This window comes from Onychomys torridus, chromosome 3, assembly GCF_903995425.1.
Source record: "Onychomys torridus chromosome 3, mOncTor1.1, whole genome shotgun sequence".
Taxonomy (NCBI): Eukaryota; Metazoa; Chordata; class Mammalia; order Rodentia; family Cricetidae; genus Onychomys; species Onychomys torridus.
Window position 1 is genome coordinate 12,710,382 of NC_050445.1, and position 22,538 is coordinate 12,732,919.

At 46.7% G+C, this 22,538-nt stretch overlaps 1 protein-coding gene across 3 annotated transcripts in view; it reads right to left on the reverse strand.

Moving 5' to 3' along the window:
* Nod1 (nucleotide binding oligomerization domain containing 1) overlaps positions 1-22,538 on the reverse strand; it is a 56,323-nt gene that overhangs the window by 11,046 nt on the left and 22,739 nt on the right. For 2 of the 3 annotated variants that reach the window (XM_036182628.1, XM_036182630.1), the window contains exons 2-5: positions 14,829-15,148; positions 13,437-13,611; positions 10,906-12,730; positions 1,018-1,101 (exon numbers count right to left, since the gene is read on the reverse strand). In XM_036182628.1, the coding sequence (XP_036038521.1) occupies positions 1,018-1,101; positions 10,906-12,730; positions 13,437-13,611; positions 14,829-15,029 (2,285 nt within the window). In that variant the 5' untranslated portion in view covers positions 15,030-15,148. Of the gene's footprint in view, positions 1-1,017; positions 1,102-10,905; positions 12,731-13,436; positions 13,612-14,828; positions 15,149-19,330; positions 19,351-22,538 lie in introns of those variants that run through there. The other variant, XM_036182629.1, reaches the window with a different exon arrangement.

Consider the following 22,538-nt stretch of genomic DNA (forward strand, 5'->3'; position numbering starts at 1 on the left):
CTGCCTGCTGATTGCCACTGTCTAAGTTGAAAGGGGAACTCACAGAGACCACAGTTTTGGGCTCTGTATCAGCCTGGCTCTAAAACCAGCTCCCTTACTTCCCTTCTGTGATGAATCCAAACACCTCTCTTCCCATGGTCACAGGGAGTATATGCCATCATGCACAGCCCTGGCACACGATGCTCAGTAATTGCAGGTGGTGGTGATTCAGGTTTTCTGAAGAGTAAAGCCCTGTGCCCTTTTTTTTTTTTTCAACCATTCTGATTGAAAAATAAGACCAGAAAAACAGTGAGGCTTCTCTCCACTATCGCTCATCATACACAACAGAGAGGAGCACGGGACCTTTTGCTTATGTGTCCTCATGTTCCAGAGGTCCAGGAGTACCCAGCAACTGCTCCAGTGACAAGATTAGCAGCAGTCATGGGGCCACATGCTCTCACCTCAAACTCCAAAACTCGAAGCTCTTTGTAACTGGTTTAGCAACCGATATGGGTCTATGAGTGGTCTTTACTTAACTCTACCTGGTTTGAGTATTCACTTATTTCTCTGCAGCACTATTGAAGTATTTGAGGAGGGATCCAGGACCCCTCTGGGTGTGTCACTACTATTCAACATATATGCCCCTGACCTAGACCTGGGAGTAGACCCAAAGTAGTCAAGTCTAATGTATTAACAGGTGTTTTAACATCTACAAAACCTACCCCCACATCCTTTTTCTTCATATCCTCCAAAATAGCTTGCCTGGATTGGGTCCAGTTTTTACAAGTAAAGAAGCTGGGGCTCCACAAGCATTTGGGAATAGCTCCAGTTTTACCTAGATACCAGTTGAGCCTAGACCAGAACCCGGAGCCACGTGTGGTGGTACATGCCTGTAATACCAGCATGTGGGAGGCTGTGGCTGGAGGATGCCAGCACTGGCCATGGTTTCTGTCACCAGTGGACCACATGGCTGTCGTTTTTTCTGCTACTTAGAACTATGACAAGGTCACAGGCCCAATGTCCTCAAGCAAGACTTACCCCAGGAATGTCACGATTCTGTACTTGGTCAGTCCTTCACACAACACCTTCGCCCCTGTGTCTGTGATCTGATTGACACTGAGTCTAAAACACAACGGCAAAAACAACGGTCAGTCAGGGCAGAGCAACTTCCAAGGGAATATTCAACCTCAGAACCCAACTGCCTATAGGCCAGGGCCAGCAACAAGGCTGCGGTCTAGCCCTGAAGCAGAAGGGTCACAGAGGCTAAGAATGGCACCCACAGCCAGCCACTTCCCTCTATCTCCAACGTCTTGCTTTTGGCTTCTCCATCCTTTGTGCACAGAGGGGTCATGGGGTCTGAAATGTAAGGGACTGCCTTTAGGGACCACTGCCACTGGGGGTATCCTTGCATTTTAGGAGTGGAGTCAGGTCATGAGATAACTTGCAAAATACAGGACAGGACAGTCCCCACTAGAACTGACCCATCTCAAATGCAGGAGGAAGCCTGACATCCTGCCACCCACGGAAAGTGCTCTTTTGAAGCAGTTCCGTGTTAGAAATCTCAAGAGAAACCAATAGCTTTCTGGGAAAGGGTGGGTCTTGGCAGCAACCCCCTCCAGCTTCTCTCCATGCAAATGCTGCCTGTGCAGGCCAGGCAGGGAACGGGCATACAGAAGAACAGGAAAACAGGGCCTCTGGGACTAGTTCCCTGTAGGTCAAGGGCCAGCCACAGACTGAAAAATTCTCTAGAAAAATTTCTGAACCAGCAGAATAGCTTCTCATGAGCAAAATGTGCATGTGTGAATGTATTTATTGGGTAAATAATGCATACAAATCTCCAGGGGTTGCCGGGTGGTGGTGGTGCACGCCTGTAATCCCAGCACTCGGGAGGCAGAGGCAGGTGGATCTCTGTGAGTTCGAGGCCAGCCTGGTCTACAGAGATAGTCCAGGACAGGCTCCAAAGCTACAGAGAAACCCTGTCTCAAAAAAATTAAATTAAATTAAATTAAATTAAATTAAATTAAACAAAACAAACAAACAAACAACAACAACAAAAATCTCCAGGGGTAGAACCCGGGGCTTGCAGCATGCTAGGCAAGTGTGCCACTGAGCTACCAATAGCCTTCTTTTCTCTCCTCCCCCCTCTCCCTGTTTTCTTTTTCTCTTTCTACCCCAAGCAATCTTGTAACAAGCTTCCTTGACCTTGAAGAAAGGAAGCAGTTGAGAGACAAGGTCAGAGCAGGACTCCCAAAAGGGGACGGGATTGAGGGTGGGGGTGGGGCGTGAGCAGACTTTTTACACTAAGACCAGCTGGAAAATGGTGAAGCTGTGCCAGGCCAAGCATACATGCTCAACCATACAGTGTGAAACAACAGAGAAGTAAATGACAGGTATGGCAGCAGTCCAATAAAACTTGATTTACAAGCGCAAGCCACAGACTAGGTTTGACCACAAAGGTGACATCCATGGCAATTAAAAAGAGAACAGAGATCTGCCAGAGCCCCCAGCCACTTCCTGAGACTCAGAGACCAACCCCCAGCTCCCATCTGCCCAGAAACTCCCATCTGGACCAGAGGTGAGTGCCTGGGGTTATAGCCAGAGAGGCAACTGCCCCTGGGTCTCACCGCTGGACACAGGCCATCCTGGGAGGACCTGACCAACTTGGCCCCAGTTTCTGGCCAATTGGCGGGCCCTGCGGGAAGGCTCCCCTTTTCCAAGACTGCAGGCAGACCCTGCAGTCTCCACACCCTGCCCCCACACCCATCTGCCGGAGACCCCAGCCACTTCCTGAGACTCAGAGACCAGCCCCCAGCTTCCATCCTGCCCTGGAACTCCCATCTGGACCAGAGACCAGAGGAACTCCCATCTGGACAAGAGGAGCTCCCATCTGGACAAAATAAGGAGACCCCAGGGACTTCCCGAGACTCAGAGTCCAGCCCCCCCAGCTCCTATCCGGCCAGCACTCTCATCTGGACCAGCACTCCCATCTGGCCCAGAGCTTCCATCTGGACCAGAGAAAGGCTCCCTAAATCTGTCAGCTCTCTCTGGACCAAGTACACTGATAAGACCAAGAACGAACCCAAGAGGAGTTGGGCAGACGTCAAGGCAGAAGTACGTACAACAAAATAAAGAGCAATACAGCATCACCAGAACCTAGCCCTTCTCCAACAGCTAGACCTGAACATCACGGAATGGAAGAAGAAGAAAACAACTTTATAAGTAACATCATGAAGAGGCTAGAGCCTTATATAGAAGAAATCAAAAATAAAGTAGAGGAACAGACAAACAAAAAATGGGAAGAACACTATAAAAAACTAGAGGAAAGAAAATTACAGCAGAAGAAAACAGTAAGTCCTTGAAAGAAAATCATGAAAAAGCAAGGGAGACAGTCCAAGACCTGAAGAGGGAAATAGAAACAATGAACAAGACACTAGCAGAAGGAATGCTGGAAATAGAAAATCTGAGTAAACAAACAGGAACTTCAGATGCAAGTATAACCAACAGAATGCAAGAGATGGAAGAGAGGACTTCTGGTGTTGAAGATACGGCAGAAGAAATAGATTCATCAGTCAAAGAAAACACTAAAACCAACAAAGTCATGACCCAAAATGTACAAGAAATTTGGGACACCATGAAAAGACCAAACCTACAAATAATAGGGATAGAGGAAGGAGAAGAATACCAACTCAAAGGCACAGAAAATATATTTAACAAGATCATAGAAGAAAACTTTACCAACTTAAAGAAGGAAATGCCTATGAAGATACAAGAAGCCTATAGAACACCAAACATACTAGACCCCCCAAAAAAGTCCCCTCGCCACATAATAATTAAACAACTAAACTTACAGAATAAAGAAAGAATATTAAGGGCAGCAAAGGAAAAAGGCCAAGTGACTTATAAAGGCAAACCCATCAGAATAACACCCAATTTCTCAATGGAGACTTTGAAAGCCAGAAGGACCTGGACAGATATAATGCAGACACTAAGAGGCCATGGATGCCAGCCTAGACTAATATACCCAGCAAAACTTTCAGTCATCATAGATGGAGTGAACAAGACCTTCCAAGACAAAACCAGATTTAAACAATACTTATCCATAAACCCAGCCCTACAGAAAGCACTAGAAGGAAAATTCCAACCTAAGGAAGGCAGATACACTCATGAAAACACAGGCAATAGATAACACCACAGCAGCAAACCCCAAAGAGGAGAAGTACACACACACTACCACCAAAAAATAAAAATAACAACAGGAATGAACAATCACTGGTCATTAATATCCCTTAATATCAATGGACTTAATTCACCTATAAAAAGACACAGACTAACAGAATGGATACAAAAACAGGACCCATCTTTCTGCTGCATATAAGAAACACACCTCAAACTCAAAGACAGACACCTCCTAAGAATAAAAGGCTGGGAAAAGACTTTCCAATCAAATGGTCTTAAGAAGAAAGCTGGTGTAGCCATCCTAATATCCACCAAAATAGACTTCAAACTAAAATCAATCAAAAGAGATGATGAAGGACATTACATACTCATCGCAGGAAAGATCCACCAAGATGAAGTCTCAATTCTGAACCTTTATGCCCCAAACACAAGGGCACCCACATATGTAAAAGAAACATTACTAAAGCTCAAATCACATATAAAACCCCACACATTAATAGTGGGAGACTTCAACACCCCACTTTCACCTCTGGACAGACCGGCCAAATTGAAACTTAACAGAGATATAATGGACTTAACTGGTGTTATGGCTCAAATGGACTTAATCGATATCTACAGAACATTCCACCCAAACAAAAAAGAATATACCTTCTTCTCAGCACCCCATGGAACCTTCTCTAAAATCGACCACATACTTGGCCACAAAGCAAATCTCAACAGATACAAAACAACTGGAATAACCTCCTGTGTTCTATCAGATCACCATGGTTTAAAGTTAGATTTCAACAACAGAAAAAAACTACAGAAATCCTACAATCTCATGGAAACTGAATAATGCTCAACTGAATCACCAATGGGTTAAGGAAGAAATAAAGAAATTAAAGACTTCCTAGAGATCAATGAAAATGAATACACCACATGCCCAAACTTATGGGATACTATGAAAGCAGTGCTAAGAGGGAAATTCATAGCACTGAATGCCCACATAAAGAAGCTGGAGAAATCTCACGCTAGTGACTTGACAGCACACCACACCTGAAAGCCCTTGAACAGGAAGAAGCAAAGTCTCCCAGGAGGAACAGACGCCAGGAAATTATCAAATTGAGAGCTGAAATTAATAAAATAGAAATAAAGAGAACAATTCAAAGGATTAATGAAACAACGAGTTGGTTCTTTGAGAAGATCAACAAGATAGACAAGCCCTTATCCAAACTAACCAAAAGACAGAGAGAGAGCATCCAAATTAACAAAATCAGAAATGAAAAGGGGAACATAACAACAGACAATGAGGAAATCCAGAGAATCATCAGGTCATACTTCAAAAACCTCTACTCCACAAAACTGGAAAATTTAAAGGAAATGGATAATTTTCTGGATAGGTACCACATACCTAAGTTAAATCAAGACCAGATAAACCATTTAAATAGTCCAATAACCCCTAAGGAAATAGAATCAGTCATTAAAAGTCTCCCAACCAAAAAAAAGCCCTGGACCTGATGGTTTCACTGAAGAATTCTACCAGATCTTCAAAGAAGACTTAATACCAATACTCTTTAAATTGTTCCACACAATAGAAGCACAAAGTATATTACCAAACTCCTTCTATGAGGCTACAATTACCTTGATTCCCAAACCAAACAAAGATGCAAGAAAGAAAAAGAACTACAGACCGATTTCCCTCATGAACATTGATGCAAAAATACTCAATAAAATTCTGGTGAACAGACTCCAAGAACACATCAAAACAATTATCCACCATGATCAAGTAGGCTTCATCCCAGGGATGCAAGGGTGGTTCAACATACGAAAGTCCATCAATGTAATACACCATATAAACAAACTCAAAGAAAAAAACCACATGATCATCTCACTAGATGCAGAAAGGGCATTTGACAAAATCCAACACCCTTCATGATAAAGGTCTTGGAGCGACCAGGAATACAGGGAACATACCTAAACATAATAAAGGCAATCTACAGCAAGCCAACAGCCAACATCAAATTAAATGGAGAGAAACTCAAAGCAATAACACTAAACTCAGAAACAAGGCAAGGCTGTCCCCTCTCCCCATACTTATTCAATATAGTACTTGAAGTTCTAGCCAGAGCTATAAGACAACACAAAGAGATTAAGGGGATACAAATTGGAAAGGAAGAAGTCAAGCTCTCCCTATTTGCAGATGACATGATAGTATACATGAGTAAACCCAAAAATTCAACCAAGGAACTGATACAGCTAATAAAAACCTTCAGCAACATAGCAGGATACAAGATTAACACTAAAAAATCAGTAGCCCTTCTATATACAGTAGACAAACAGCCTGAGAAGGAAATCAGAGATACATCACCCTTTACAATAGCCGCAAATGATATAAAATACCTTGGGGTTACTCTAACTAAGCATGTGAAGGACCTATATGACAAGAACTTTAAGTCCCTGAAAACGGAAATTGAAGATGTCAGAAAATGGAAAGATCTCCCATGCTCATGGATAGGCAGGATTAACATAGTAAAAATGGCGATCTTACCAAAAGCAATCTACAGACTCAACACAATCCCCATCAAATTACCAACACAATTCTTCACAGATCTGGAAAGAATAATACTCAACTTCATATGGAAAAACAAAAAACCCAGGATAGCCAAAAGAATCCTGTACAATAAAACAACCTCTGGAGGCATCACGATCCCCGACCTCAAGCTCTACTATAGAGCTACCGTAATAAAAGCAGCTTGGTACTGGCATAAAAACCGACATGTGGACCAATGGAATCGAATTGAAGACACTGACATTAGCCTGCACACCTATGAACATATAATTTTTGACAAAGAAGCCAAAAATGTACAATGGAAAAGAGAAAGCATCTTCAACAAATGGTGTTGGCATAACTGGATGTCAATGTGTAGAAGGCTGCAAATAGATCCATATCTGTCACTGTGCACAAAACTTAAGTCCAAGTGGATCAAAGACCTCAACATAAATCCAGTTACTCTGAACCTGATAGTAGAGAAAGTAGGAAGTACTCTTGAATGCATTGGCACTGGAGATCACTTTCTAAATATAACACCAGTAGCACAGACACTGAGAGAAACAATCAATCAATGGCACCTGTTGAAACTGAGAAGCTTCTGTAGAGCAAAGGGCAAGGTCAACAAGATAAAGTGACAGCCTACAGAATGGGAAAAGGTCTTCACCAACCCCACATCTGACAGAGGGCTGATATCCAGAATATATAAAGAACTCAAGAAATTAGACATCAAAATGCCCAACAGTCCAATTAAGAAATGGGCTATAGAACTAAACAGAGAATTCTCCACAGAGGAAGTTTAAATGGCTGAAAGACATTTAAGGAATTGCTCAACATCCCTAATTATCCGGGAAATGCAAATCAAAATGACTCTGAGATACCACCTTACACCTGTCAGAGTGGCTAAGATCAAAAGCACAGAAGACAGCTTATGCTGGAGATGATGTGGAGCAAGGTGAACTCTCCTCCACTGCTGGTGGGAATGCAAGCTTGTACAGCCACTTTGGAAATCAATATGGCGCTTCCTTAGAAAATTGGGAATCCATCTCCCCCAAGACCCAGCTATAGCACTCTTGGGCATATACCCAAGGAATGCTCAATCATACCACAAGGGCATTTGCTCAGCTATGTTCATATCAGCATTGTTTGTATTAGCCAGAACCTAGAAACAACCTAGATGCCCTTCAACTGAAGAATGGATAAAAAAAATATGGTACATATACACAATGGAGTACTACTCAGCAGAGAAAAACAATGACATCATGAGGTTTGCAGGCAAATGGATGGATCTAGAAAAAATCATCCTGAGTGAGGTAACCCAGACTCAGAAGGACAAACATGGTATGTACTCACTCATAGGAGGATAGTAGATGTAAAACAAAGATGACTAGACTGCTACACAACTCCAGGGAGGCTACCTAGAAAACGGGACCGTAGGAAAGACCCAGGGATCACCCAATGACAGAGAAATGAATGAGATCCACATGAACAACTTGGACGACAGTGGGAGTAATGAAGGGCAAGATTTGAGGGAAAGAAAGCTTAGGGGAACAGGAGATCCCAGCTGGATCAAGAACAGAAAGGGAGAACAAGGAATAACAGACCATGATAAATGCAGACCACATGAGAACAGGAATAGGCAGAGTGCTGGGGAGGTCCCCAGAAATCCACAATGATACATCCTCTATAGACTGCTGGCAATGGTTGAGAGAAAGCCTGATCTGACCTAGTCTGCTGATCAGATGGCCAAACACCCTAATGGTCATGCTGGAACTCTCATCCAATAACTGATGGAAGTGGATGCAGAGATCCTCAGTCAGGCCCTAGGTAGAGCTCCAGGTGTCCAACAGTCGAGAAAGAGGAGGGACTGCAAGAGCATGAATTGTTGAATCCAAGATTGCAAAAAGCACAGGGACAAATATCCAATCGAAAGAAAGCACATGAATGATGAACCAACGGCTTTGGAGCCCCTAGCTAGATCAGGCCCTCTGGATAAGTGAGACAGTTGAATAGCTTGATCTGTTTGGGAGGCACCCAGGCTGTGGGACTGGGACCTGTCCTTGGTGCATGAGCTGGCTGTTTGGAACCTTGGGCTTACACAGAGACACATGCTCAGTCTGGAAGGAGGGGACAGGACCTGCCTGAATCCACCAGGTTTAAATGAATCCTCAGGGGTGTCTTGGTCCTGGAGGACATGGGAATGGAGGGGAGGGGCTGAGGGGAAGGTGGGGGTGGAGGCGGGAGGGGGGAGGACAGGGGAACCCATGGCTGATGTATAAAATTAAAACACATAATAAAAAAAAAAAGAGAGAGAACAGAAAAAGCTTCGTTATTAAGCCACATCAAAAAGATAAGGGCAGCCAGGCAGTGGTGGCGCATGCCTGTAATCCCAGCACTCAAGAGGCAGAGCCAGGTGGATCTCTGTGAGTTCGAGGCCAGCCTGGTCTACAAGGTACACATTGCACAGCCATCTTTATTAGGTCTCAAACCTGGGACCCAGGGCTGAGATGCATATCAAAGTGAACCCTGGCTGCCTGGTCCTCCCAGCATCCTTTAGTCCCTACCAGTGAGAGGGTCCTCCTGGCTGGCTTACCCTGCCCCTGCCCTGAACTTTCCAGCTCTTCCCCTAGCTGTTCTTCCTTATGTAATTTGGCCATTTTGGCTATGCTAGTACGTTTTCACCATTGTTGCCCTCCTGGCCTTTTGGTCTCCTGGCTCTCCTCACTTCCCTCCTCACACGGCCTGGCTTGATCTGCTGGTCATGTCCACTCTGGACTCTCCCAGATGTTTCTGCCTCAGGCTATGCTTTCCCTCACATCTACAATGAACCTTCTTCTCTACCATACCTGGGAGCAGCCATGACCTCCCTTTTTCATTGTTTTCATTCAATCCTGACATGGCAGGAGCTTCCGGTATCTGTGTGTTCTTACCAATACAATCCCCTGGGCTCCCCTCCTCTCTTCCAGCTTGGCACATCCAATTCAGTCCTGCCTAAAGAAAGCTAAGAAGTTGTATTGTTGGCAACAGCTTTTTAAAACTGTTAGGCGTGTTCAATAGTAGAGTGCTTGTATGACATGTATGATGCCTCCAGTTCAAACCCCAATATTGAAGAAAAAAAATAGGACATGTCCTTCGGATTGATTCTGGCTACTATACTAAGGAGTTGTCTGGAGCTATCTTGGGCAACTCTATTGGGTCAGGATGTAGAAGCCAGGTAAAACAAAAAGAGCCTGGGTTCTGATCAGACAGACAATGTACCATTCTTTATTGTCTACTCCTAGGCTTTGCTCCAGAGAGATATAACATTTGTAAACTTCCAAGATTTGATGTTTTCTCAAACTCTTTACTGCAATTAATCCTTCCTGATGTCTTCAGGGAACTCAAGATACTTCCATCTGGTCAACCATAAGCTTTCCTGCTTTCCTCATAAGCTGCCTTTTCCTTTGCTGGTGTGGAGAACAGCCAGACAGGGCAGGATCCCATTCTGCTGCTGAGTTCCCCCTCCAGAACGGGCACTGAGCAAGGCAGGGTGGAGATCGCCAAGGAGATGGCTGACTCACAGCCAGAGGACAGATGCTGGCTTTTGGTTCTAGGCTGCACCTTGAGCTTCATATACCCCAAGTCCACACACGATTTTTCACTCCGGTTCCCAGGCCTGAGATTGAGCTCCAAATCCCCACTGTTCTGCAGAATTGAATGAGCCAAACTGTGGCAGAAATTCTGAGCCTCAGTCAGACTTATCTTCAAGGGCTGGTCTTCCCCTTCTGGCCACACCGCATCTCAGCTGTGGGGCCTGCAGCAGTTCATTAACTTCTCTGTGTCTGGCTTCCTATCTGCCTAGATGTGCACCATTGTTCTAAGGCAACAGCAATTTTCTCCTGCCTTACAGTAGAAAGAGAATTAGGCTGGGCTACAATCCTAAAGCATTTCACTCACTTTCAGTACACACTGCTGCTGGCTTGGCCACGCTAGGACAATAACAGCTCTCCGCCCTGCCCCCGGGGCTCCCCAAGATTACACAGTTAGTTACAAAACACCCTGCTGAAGCTGAACTGGTCACCTGACGGACTTACTTTCCTCCAAGCCTCCCCTATCCCTCCCCCAGACAGGAAGGTTGAGTCCCTGTGTAATGGGCGAACCAAGAATCCTGACCCATGTTACCAGTCCTGTGGCCCCAAGCTTATCTGTCTGTCCCCCTCATCCATTTCAGCTGGCAGCCTCACCTGATAACCGTGAGGCGGCTGAAGCAAGGCTGCAGCTCCTGCACTCCATAGTCATTGAGGTTGTTGTTGTCCAGATCCAGGGCCAGCTGCCTATGGAAGTGGTGCAGGACAAAAGACAGGGCGCTGCAGTCGGCAGAGCAAGCGTTGCAGAAGGCCAGCTTGAGGTAGTCGGCACTGATGCCCCTAGCGGCTAGGCGCCCCACCTTCTGGCTCTGTGTCTCATAGATGCAGCGCAGCATCCACAGGAATGTGGGCATGGCATGCACCTGATTAAAGCCTCCGCTCTGGACTCGGGGCAGACTCTTCAGGTAGGAGCGCAGGCTGGCGAACAGGTGAGCCCACAGGGCCTTGCGCTTCCTCCTCAGGGTAGCCTTGGGCACCAGCTGCCTAAGGAGTTTCTGCCTGGCTTTGGCCAGCAGACCGCACAGAAAGAGGTTGGTGAACTGGAAGTGGTCTTTGTTCCTGAAAGGATCAGGGCCCAACCGGCTACCGCCACCCAGGCACTGAAAGGAGAAGAAGGAAGGATAACAGGATGTGCTTGATGTCTCCCCAGGAGACGTCCACTCTCGAAAGAACCTCAACAACTCCCGGGTGCCCACTTTGTCATCTGCCACCAGGAAGAAGGCAGTGAAGAAAGCCTGGAGCGTGAGATGGAAAAACTCATAGGACTGCTGGCCCTGCTCAGGACCCACGTCGGGCAGAGGCCGCAGGAAGCCCAGCTGCAGATCCCCCTCCTGCAGCTTCGACTTCTGCACCTCCTCCTGGCCGAACACAAAGAGACTCTTGTCGGTGCCTTGGTGCGCCACCTGGCCCAGTGCGTGCAGCGTGCGCCAGCCTGCACGCAGTGTCTCTGCCGGGCTGCGGGTATTGCGCTGCACCAGGCTGCTGGGTTGCGTCCTGTTCAAATGCACCTCAGTGACCAGCAGGAAGACATCGGTTAGGGTCACGGCACAGTCTGGCAGCTGGGAGGAGCCCTCAAAGGCCGTGTGGAAATGCTGGAAGCAGCGGAAGATGATCCAGCAGAAGAGCGGCACCGCGCACAGGCTGCAGAGGTTGGGGTTGGCATCTAGCTGCTGCAGCAGATGCTCATGAGCTATGCGCTCGGGGAACATCCTGCGGGCATAGGCGCGCAGGTGGCCCGGGGAGAAGCCCCGGAGCAGCACCTTTTTGCGCAGGAGCTGGCGGGGGACCTCCACGCCTGTACGGGCAGTGAGCAGCTTGCCGGCTCCCTTGAGCAGCCTCCCACTTAGAAGGTTGGCCAGTAGGACCAACGGGTGTGCCGGCTCCCAGGGGCAGCAGCTGTCCGGCACACGGCTTAGGTCAAAGTCCGAGTGCAGCTCATCCAGGCCATCGAAAGTGAAGAGCGCGGTGTGGGGAAAGCGTAGCAGGAAGGAAAACACCTCCTCCGGGTCCTGCTCCGGATAGCAGAAGTGCTTGAAGAGCAGGTCCTGCAGACTCATTGTGTCACTCTCCTTGAAGCAGCTGAACATGCGGCAGCGGAAGTGGAAGAAGAACTTGGCTGTGGATGCCAGCCTGCCGGACGCCCAGAGGCTCTGCAGCCGCTGCAGCAGCATGGACTTGCCCACTCCTGCATCCCCAAACACGAAGACAGTCTCGCCATGCTCGTTGAGGATGCCGGTGCTGTGGTCCAGCAGGCAGTCCAGGCCTCCCAGGCTGCCCAGGTTTTCGTTGTTGAAGCCCACTAGCTCCATGAGTGTGTCCATGTAGGTCTCCTCCAGCAGCAGGTCCTCTTTTTGGGCGTAGCACATCATGAACTTGGAGTCCCGGCCTAGTTGGTGTCGCAGCTGCTGGGTGTACCTGCTCACTGGAGCGGGGAGGAGTGTTTCCCAGCAACCAGGTGAGGGGACACGGAGTAGATGCGTTAAACAGGGCGACTTGGGACAGAGAGCACACAAGCAAACAAACCAACAGCCCAGGCTCTGAGCCAAGGCATTTACTCCTTTAACGGGAGCCCTGGGGACCTCAAAGAGCCAGTGTCCCAGAGCTTGAGGGTCAGGCCTTTCCTCCCTCTGCTTGGCTTCAGGTTTAGCCAGCTGGAGGGCTGCAGGCCCCTCCAGGTCAAGTGTCTGAGACAGGCCTCCCTTGTTCCTCTGCACAATGTTGTCATTGAACCCTAGAAACAGAAGCCACTCACACTTGAGGGCCAGGCCAGCCAGCTCTGCCGCCCCACTGCAGGCCACAGTCCTCTTTGAATAGCAGAGTCAGGCCCCACTGAAAGGCTTGTATAGGGGAAATTAGCCCAGCATTTCTTTGGTTCTTTAATAAGGATCTAACAAAACTGTACGACAAAACTTTTGGTTATAAAAGACAAGGCTGGACATAAATCCGATTTACAGAGGATCTGTGCCTGGCCTCAAACATCAGAACTAAATATGCTGAGCTAAAACAGTGTAGCCTCTAGCTCCCAGGGTGAGCACCTTGAGTCATAGATGCTCAGTGTAAGCCCCAAGGGTGAGCTCAATGCCTTCCCTCATACCCTTGCCTGTAGTCCCTCGTGGGCTGACTCCTACCTGGGTCAGTATTGACGATGGTTTTGCTCCGAATGAGCTGGGAAGGAGAGAAACCGACCTCTGATAACCACAGCCTGAGGTCCACATAAGCGTCCTTGAGCTGCTGGAGCACATAGAGGAAGAACTCGGACACCTCTTCACCTTTGCTCTGCACCAGGTCAAGAATTTTTCGGACCTATGGATGGCACGAACATTAAGAGCATGAGCTGGTGTGAGGGGCATCCTCCTGTCAAAAGGATCCTGGGGTACACTCAGCTCAGGGCTGCGGGTGCTAGCACAGTAGCAATAACCTGACCACCTGCATACCCAGTATAAGAGTCAGCACAGAATCTGCAAAATGGGCCTCTTTAGCAAGAATTCACCCCAAGGCAGTAAGAGCCCAGCAAGTATCTCTGGCTTTCCCTCCTAATCTCATGTCTACCATCCAGGGGCAAGTGTGCTAGGAGGTAGAGGAGGTAGTCAACCTTACAGACAAGAGGAAGTAGCGTATTTGAGCTACTCTGCAGTCGAGTAACAGACTCCCATCAAATCACATGTTCAAAATGGTCTTTTCATTAAAAACACAGGCAAAGCAATCATGGCACACACCAAAGTCCCAGAGCTTGGGAGCTTGAGGCAGGAGGATCAGAGTTTCAACTCCACCTAGACTACAGAGGGGGATTCTGTCTCAAAAAGCCAAAAAAGGGGGGTGGTGGTCAAGAGAGGAAACCAAAGGATCCCAGTGTGCTGTGCCCCCCCCCAGAAGTTCTTTGGGTGTCGCTTAGCCCCTCCCTACCTCATCCAATAGGCGCTTCATTTTTCTATCCAGGGACTTACGGGACTCTTTTATTTCTCAGATGATGCTCCCAAGCTTAGGAAACCCAGGGTTGTTTTACTTCCTCATTCATAGCGTGGGAAAGTCTTCAGTGGGTTCCCACCTTGGGAGGCAGTCATTTCTAAATCTGGCTTTGTGGGTGGCTACCCCGAGTCTTTGCCTCTGTGCCCTTTGGGTGTGGAGGCACTGGGTGTCAAGCTCTTCCTCACCTACTCATTTGAAGCCCACTTAAAGTTGCCTAGGTATCGATACACACAGCAGGGGGAGCTGACATGGAAGGGTTTGTTCCAGCCTCAAACAGAAGTGAACTAACTGGGCAGGAAGCTCAAACTTGGGGCATTCATTTATGTTCTACCAAGACCCCAGTGTGAGCGCACATCTATAATCAATCTTTTCTGTAACACATAGGCTGAGGCACAAATCTGAAAACATCCCGAAGACCCCAGGGTCGATGTACACCTGTAATCAATACTCCCTGTGCTACAGAAGCTGAGGCAGGGGTTATGGCAACAACAGAAACAAAGACCCCAGTGGGAAATTTGGTCCAACATGGGGGAAACCCAGGTCAGTAACTGTACCTTGTCAGGCTTGGTGGGACAAGCACACACGATCTCTGCATCTTCAGCTGAGAAGTAGCCATTCTTCAGCAAGTTGTCCAGCAGACACTGAGTGTTTCGGATGTTGGTGACCAGATGTTCCCTGTTGATCTTCAACAGTTTAATGTAGGAGTGACAGCCCACTGGGATGGCTTCCATCTCATGATGGCCCTGCTTTTCCATCGTTCCAGAAGGCAGCAGCTACTTTTCTCAAATTCATCTTTAACCACATGTGTCACCCTGACAGACAGGCACTCAGGCTTCAGGGCCACCGTCCAGGATCCTGCCGTTCATTGCTGACCCTGAAGGGGTAAAGGACATTGTCAACAAAACAAATGTTGCTGGAGGATTCGCCCTCTTTCCCATCTCCCCTTGCATTCCTCTACCTCCTACAGGAGGGTGTCATGCCAAAGAACTTTATCAGGGACATATTGAACAACAGCAACAATCACAATTCATTGCTGCTGGCGGGATTCCACACCACTAACTGTATTGGCCTTTCTGTCACGGCAGCAAGAGAACAATGTTGAGGAGGGAAGAGTTGGTCTCCTCTTGCTTTCAGTACTTCGCTTTGGGGAAGGTGTGGCAGAGCAGGGAGACCAGGGAGGAAAGAGTGAGAAAGAGGGAAGAAAGGTGGCCACCAGGACCCATGACTTCAGTAAGTGACTCCCAAAAGGCATCCAGCTGACGACACCAAATTCCAATGGTTAGTCATACTGAGTCTTAGGCATCATCCTTTGAAGGAGGATAAAATACTCTAACGTGGCCTTCTTCCCTTAGGCCCTTACTGTCCTTCTGGAATCTGCAAAGCTAATCAAGATATAGATGGTAAAAAATGCTTGTGCACACAGTAAACACTGGAGAATCCAGGAAAGTTAAACTCCCAGGCCTCCTTCAAAGGAAAGAGATGGGATGCTGGGAATGGATGTAGCTTACCACCTGGTGACCCTTTGCTGTCTGATGAGCCAGGCTCTGCCCATATCTCCCAGAATTTCTGTTTTACTTACCCCAGATCCGTTCCCTCTAAACCCTTGAGCATGACTTCCAGGCCATACAACTCATCCTAGTGAGAGATGCCGTTTGTACTTTACAACAGCCCAAGTGACTTCTATGGTATCCTAGGGCCAGCCATTATATCTACCTCAGCCATTCTCCCTAGACCCTTATCTTGAACATTGTTCCTAAGTCAACAGGAATGCATCTTACAGATGATGCCAACGTACTTTGTAAAGAGAGTCAATGTAAACCTGTCTTGAGCTTGTTGTACTCACAGGGCTGAGTTAATTGTTACCAGAAAACTTTTCCCCAAAATTGTGCTGTGCTCAAATACGGATAAAGTAAAGGATCTGGTGTCAGACTCCAGAACTTCTTGTCCAGCACCAAAATCAGGCTGTTCCAAGTTTCGTTCTTGTATTTTTGCAGATCATTTCCCTGCCAGCTGTAAAGCCCAAAGGGACCCTTCCACACAAAGATAGTCTCTTTTTTATATTTCAACTTCATTATAAAAAAACACTGCAAAAAAATGCTGAAATTAACCAGACCCTAAGACTACATTTCAATGAACTTCTGTACAGTTAAAATAGCCATTTGGAAAGAAAGCTATGGAACTTCACATCGGGTATTGCTCTCCCAGAATCAAATACTTATTCATCACCCCAAATGAAAACCCATGACAGAGTTAGAACTAGAAAAACAATTAGCTTTATACCCCTTTCTTACTTCGTCTTCATCTCTTGCATTCAGTCTTGTTTGGTGTTTGTTTATTTGTTTGTTTGGTGTTTGTTTGTTTGTTGGTTGGTTGAGGCAGGGTCTCCCTATATAGCTCTGACTGCCAGGATTAAAGGTATGCCCAGACTTGTTTTTGTTTTTAAATGGTATTTGAGGGTGCTGGGAAGACAGCTCAGACAGTAAAGTGCTCCCTGTGACACATAAGGATCCTCTCAGCACCCATTTGAAAGCGCCAGAGATGGAGGCATGTGCCTGTAATCCCAGCACTGAGGAGTCGGACAAGAGGATCCTGAGGGCTCCCTGGCCAGTCAGTCTGCTGGATTCTGTAGCTACAGGTTCAGTGGGACACAATCTCCAAAATTTAAAAAAAGGAAGAGTCAACACCTGAAGAAGACAATATTAACCTCTGGCCAACATTACATGGGGCCATGTGCATATATACAATCAATCAATCAACATTAAATGCCACTGGACTGAATCATGAATGACTGGAAATGGTGATAGAATCTCCTAGTACTCTGCAGTTTTCTTCTTTTAAGGCAATGTTTCTCCACCATCAGTCATTTGGGCACCATGTTTCTTTGTCACATCTAAGGTCTCACCTGTACTTTAATCTTGCTTTGGGGACTGTGGGGGCTCCTTAGGAAAGGGGGAGGTACATGCAAGAGGAGGAGGTGGTAAAACGGCAATAAAGATGTATGAAAACACCACAAGGAATCATACTGTTAACTGTGTGTGAAAAAAACACCTCTGATCCATGTAATTCTGTGTATAAACATACGTATATAGTTTTAATGAAATTTTCTCATCCGGGCTGACAATGCTTCCTCAAATAGCCAAAGATCACCTAACAAGACCTCAATACCAGACAGTAGAAGCCCTTTTTTGATTTGTTGGGCATAACTATCTAAGAGACTCCCAAAACATACAACCTATTGCTGTTGTCCATGGTTACCACCCTCCATCCCCAGAGGTCGAAGGTAAGTCCCAATTGCTGAAGACACCATCTACTTCAGAAACAGGGTCAAGAGACCCCTGAGCTGGAACTGATCTGAACATCCCTTCCTGAGGACCAGCTTTCGTGATACCAGAAGGCACTGTGCGAGCTTCCGGAGGAGGAAGGCAACCAATAATCTTACCAGCTGTGATGCCTATGAGTCACATCAACGACCAGCACGGCACAAGAACCCTACAGGTGCAGTGGCAGCACGTTGGTGGTAACCAACAGCTCTCTAGTTGGACTTAAGACCTGCTCGGCAATAGGGAACAATGCCTGGTACTTGAAACCTCCCTAACTACTCTGCACTAGTGAAATCATGGTTCCTGGAAGAGAATTTACAATACTAATTTATTAAACCAGCATAATCCCAACCAATGGTTCATAAACATTTGTCCTTGCACCCACTCCTCATCCTTCATCAGGGAAACTTTTCACAACAGACGGAGACCACTATAGAAAGTCACAACTAATAAAAAAAGGCCAAGTTCTGGAGCCCAGTCCCAGTGCACACATCTACAAAACAGCCCCACATCTAAGACTAGGGAAACATTTGGAAGAGGAGGCAGAGATTCTGTGCGAGCCAGAGGATTCGGAAGTCTTCTATGAGATTGTGTCTCCTAGTAATATCAGAAGCTACACCCATAAAGTCTCACCCACAGGACCGCCCAAATGTGAGCCGAACAAGGAGGACACTGGCAAACATGCCGAACTGGATGGAGAAAAGCCTCTGGGTCCTCAGCTCTGCACAAAGAATTATGGGCAACTGAGGGAAGCCGGGAGTGGGAAAGGTGGTGTTCCCTGGGGAAGAGCACACCCATTTGTTGTTAAGTGACAAATGGTCAGCCCTAAAACATACATACAAGCAACATTACATGGCCTGAACAGGTTATATTTAGGAATATAATACAAATACATATGCATGCAATAATAGAGAAAAAAGGTCATGAATTTGCAGGAGAGTAGGGAAAAGTATATGGAAAGATTTGTAATCAAATTATAATCTCAAAAATTTTAGAAATGCTTTAAAATTGTATATTGTGACAATAAGAAAAATGAATTTCTAAGTATAACTAACTGGCTAAACAAATCAATTAAAGGAAAGGAAATCGGGGCAGGAACTGCCGCAGCAGCAGCAGTCAGGCATAAGGCTGTGAAGCTGGTTTCCCTGAGAGGCCTGTGAGAAACACTGAAGCCCAGAGTAGAAACTTCTCTTGAAGATAACCACAAGTCTGAGATAACAGGGAAAGGCCGCTCTTTCTCCCCTGGTGAGTCAGCTTGCTTTAGAAGGCTGGGAAAGGAACTTAAGCAACATCCTTCATTCCTCTCGTATCACCGAGAAGGCTATTAACTCTCTGCTTCTCTTTCCCGTGCCTTCGATACCCACAAAACTTGTCCCTGGCTTTCCCAGACTGGTCCTGTAATACCCACCATAGACACCCCACTATGTACCAGCAAAGGGGGAAGCTGTCCCCTGAGTTTTGACCACCTGAACAAAGCGCACCAGTCACAGGACAACTAGCTAGCAGAGAGGCTGCTTTTTTAAAATAATTCCCAGAGGGCAGTTAGCTCACATTGGCAGGAATGTAAGGAAGGATGGACATCAAAAAAGAAACAACAGTGCCTGGTAAGCAGAAGCCAGAGACAGACCAAGCTGCCATGAGACACCTCAGAGGGGGTTATCCTTCATGAGCATGTGCTACCAGAAACATCAGAGAGCGGGGTGTCTCCTGACTCAGAAGGGTCCTTCATGTCTTACCTGGTGAAGAGTGGGTCCTGTCATGCAAATGGAGGGCATGGGGGAAAGAGAAAGTGGTGGGAAAGGGGCGGAGGAAGGGAAGGGGAGGGCTGGAGCCAGGGAGGAAGGGGTGGAGAGAGGGGAGGGAGAACGACAATGGGTAGCACTGGGCTTCTGAGAGCCAGGCCACTCTGTAGGGGGAGGTTTTCCCATCTCCAGATGTGGAGCTCTGAGGATGGATGTTGAAGGGAGATCCTGTCCAGACAGCCCAAGGAAACAGTTCAAGGTCAATGATGTGGCCAGAAAACAGGTTCCCGGGGCTGCAGAATGCAGGACAGAACATCAAATGGAAAACAGAAGGTAGAAGATGTAAGTGGTGAGCCCACGGCCCAGAACCTCATCTTGAATCAGAGGCAGGAACAGTATGTTGGTGGGAAGAAACTCTGAGTGTGTGTGTGTGTGTGTGTGTGTGTGTGTGTGTGTGTGTGTGTGTTGGAGGCTGCTAGACTGGCCCTTCCCACCAATTCTTTTTCTGGCTTTTTAATTTTTTTTAAGATGGGATCTTGCTGTGTTACCCTGGCTGTCCAGGGCCAGGGACTCCCATGTAGCCCAGGCTGACCTAAACTCACAATCTTCCTGCCCCAGCCTCCTGAGTCCTGGGACTTGTAGGCCTGTGCCACCAGGCAAAGCTCCTTCTGGATTTCTGATCTCCAGTCGGACAGGTTTTGTCTCCAGGCTAGGAGAGTCCCCACCCAGTCCTGTGGAAATAAGTCTCTACATCCCATCTTGCAGCTTGGACTTCTGAACAGTAGATTTGTGGGAAGGCAGTAACTTAGAGGAAAAGGGATTAGAGAGCAGAGTCTTTATTTTATTTTTTTTTAAGGCTCTTTATGTTTCTTAGGCTGGTCTTGAACCCATGAGCTCAAGTGATTTGCTCAGGGTCCTGAGTACCCATACACAACACAGTGCTTAAAAAGAATAACGCTAAAAAATAGTAGAGCAGGGTTATTAATATAAAATAAAATAGAATCCTTGTGGTAGTTCTATTTTACTATTACAATCTCTTACATGTATTTATTTAGTGTGTGTGCATGCACTCACATGTGCACAAGCACCAGGGTGCATGTGTGGTGGGCGAAGACAACTTGCCCGAATCGGTTCCCTTCCTCTACTATATGGGTCTGGGTACTGAAATTCAGGCTTTGCAGGTAAGACCTTTAGCCTTCGAGCCATATTATCAACACTGGCAATTTAAATTTTTCTAGTAGTCTCATTAGTGAAAGTAAAAACAAGCAGGCGACCTAATGAGATTTCTCAACTAATTAAATATGTGCAAAGCATTGCTCTAATACATCATCAGTATAACATTGCTGTAGAGCCATTGCCTCTGAGAGGAAACCTGTCTTGGAGAGAAGCTCTTGAAGACGTAAGATGTTCGGAGGGGAAACAAGATGCTCTAAGGTCTCAACCTTCCTAATGCTGGGACCCTTTAATACAGTGCCTCATGTTGTGGTGACCCCCAACCATAAAATTATTTTCATTGCTACTTCATCACTGTAATTTTGCTACTGTTGTGAATCATAATGTAAATTATCTGGTACGTGATCCACAGGGGGCACGACCCACAGGTTGAGATCCATTGTTCTAAACGGAGGTAAAACATTCCATTCTGCAAGGAAACTCTTTAAGATCAAGAGGTAAACAATTCAGAGCTCCAGGAAGTCTACACTAGGCCCCAAGCATATATAATCCGTAGGGACAGCTCAGTGACACTATCAGACTAGCTGAGCTGCCCAGAAGAGCCTGAGTCCAACTGAGGCCCCTGCAAGAAGCAGACACCAGCCCAGTTGCTCAGAAAGGACACTTTTCCAACCTGTTGTGTTGCCTATAGGCTGTTCAGGCTTTGGTGATGCCGATCTCTGAGGCATTTCTGTGCCGATAAGTAACCCCTCACCTACACTCCTCTAAGTAGCCCCAACCAAACTCATTTGTTCATCAAGTTGGACTTCAATGATATCCACACTTTGGTCCATCATTGGTTCTTTGTCTGGGGTAAACATTTGTTCATATCTCCCCCAGAAATCATGTCACAAGACACACATTTAATGAAGGAATGTCTGTGTTCTTATTTTTCACGCCGAGGCTTTTAAATCTGGTGTGTCTTACACTTAAAGAACATCTAGAGTCCGGCCAGCAACATCGAAAGTGTTCAATGGCCACATGGTAGAGGTGATTTTGCAACTTTGTACACTTGAAATAGAAACCTACTGCCTGCTGGGCAGTGGTGGCGGTGGTGGTGCACGCCTGTAATCCCAGCACTCGGGAGGCAGAGGCAGGTGTATCTCTGTGAGTTCGAGGCCAGCCTGGTCTACAAAGAGAGTTCCAGGACAGCCTCCAAAGCTACAGAGAAACCCTGTCTCGAAAAACCACAAAAAAAAAAAAAAAAAAAAGAAAAAGAAAAAGAAAAAAGAAAGAAAGAAAGAAAAGAAAAGAAAAAGAAACCTACTGCCCTTGGTCAGTGAGGGACTCTGGCCAGCTCGAGTGTGGCAGGCATGGCTCTGGCTCTGGCAGGCCTTGCCCTTCTCCCCCATTTCCTCTGCCTTGCTAAAAACTGTTAGATTACATTCCGTAGCTAGCACCAAGCTAGTCCCTTATTTGTCCACTTCCTCTTCCTGAGGCTGACTACCAAGGTCCAGCTATCAAAGTACGGAAACCCAACAACCAAAGTCCCCTTTGGCTCACCTAATGAACATGCCCAATTAAAATTAGACACCTCATCTTAACAAAGGTACAACTTTATAAACCACAGTTTGCCTACAGGTCTCATCAGTCTCCTCTTTATCCAGAGGCAGTTCTTTGTCCCACCCCAGGACAAATACCCCTCCCCTCTCTCCCTTGTTTCTTTCCTGTGGGGATATTTTATTTTGTGCTGAAATGTGATATTTTATTTGTATGTTAATAAATAAAGTTTGCCTGGAGATCAGAGGTCATAGTCAGCCATAAACAGAAGTCAGGCACTGGTAGCCTACGCCCTTAAACCAATCACACAGCAGGCAGAGTCTCTGTGTGTTCAAGGACATCACCAGGCATGGTGACACACACCTTTAATCCCAGGAAGTGATGGCAGAAAGCAGACAGGTATATAAGGCGGGAAGGTTAAGATTTTGGGTTTTTGAGCAGCAGTACAGCTGAGATCCATTCAGATGAGGACTTAGAGGCTTCCAGTTTG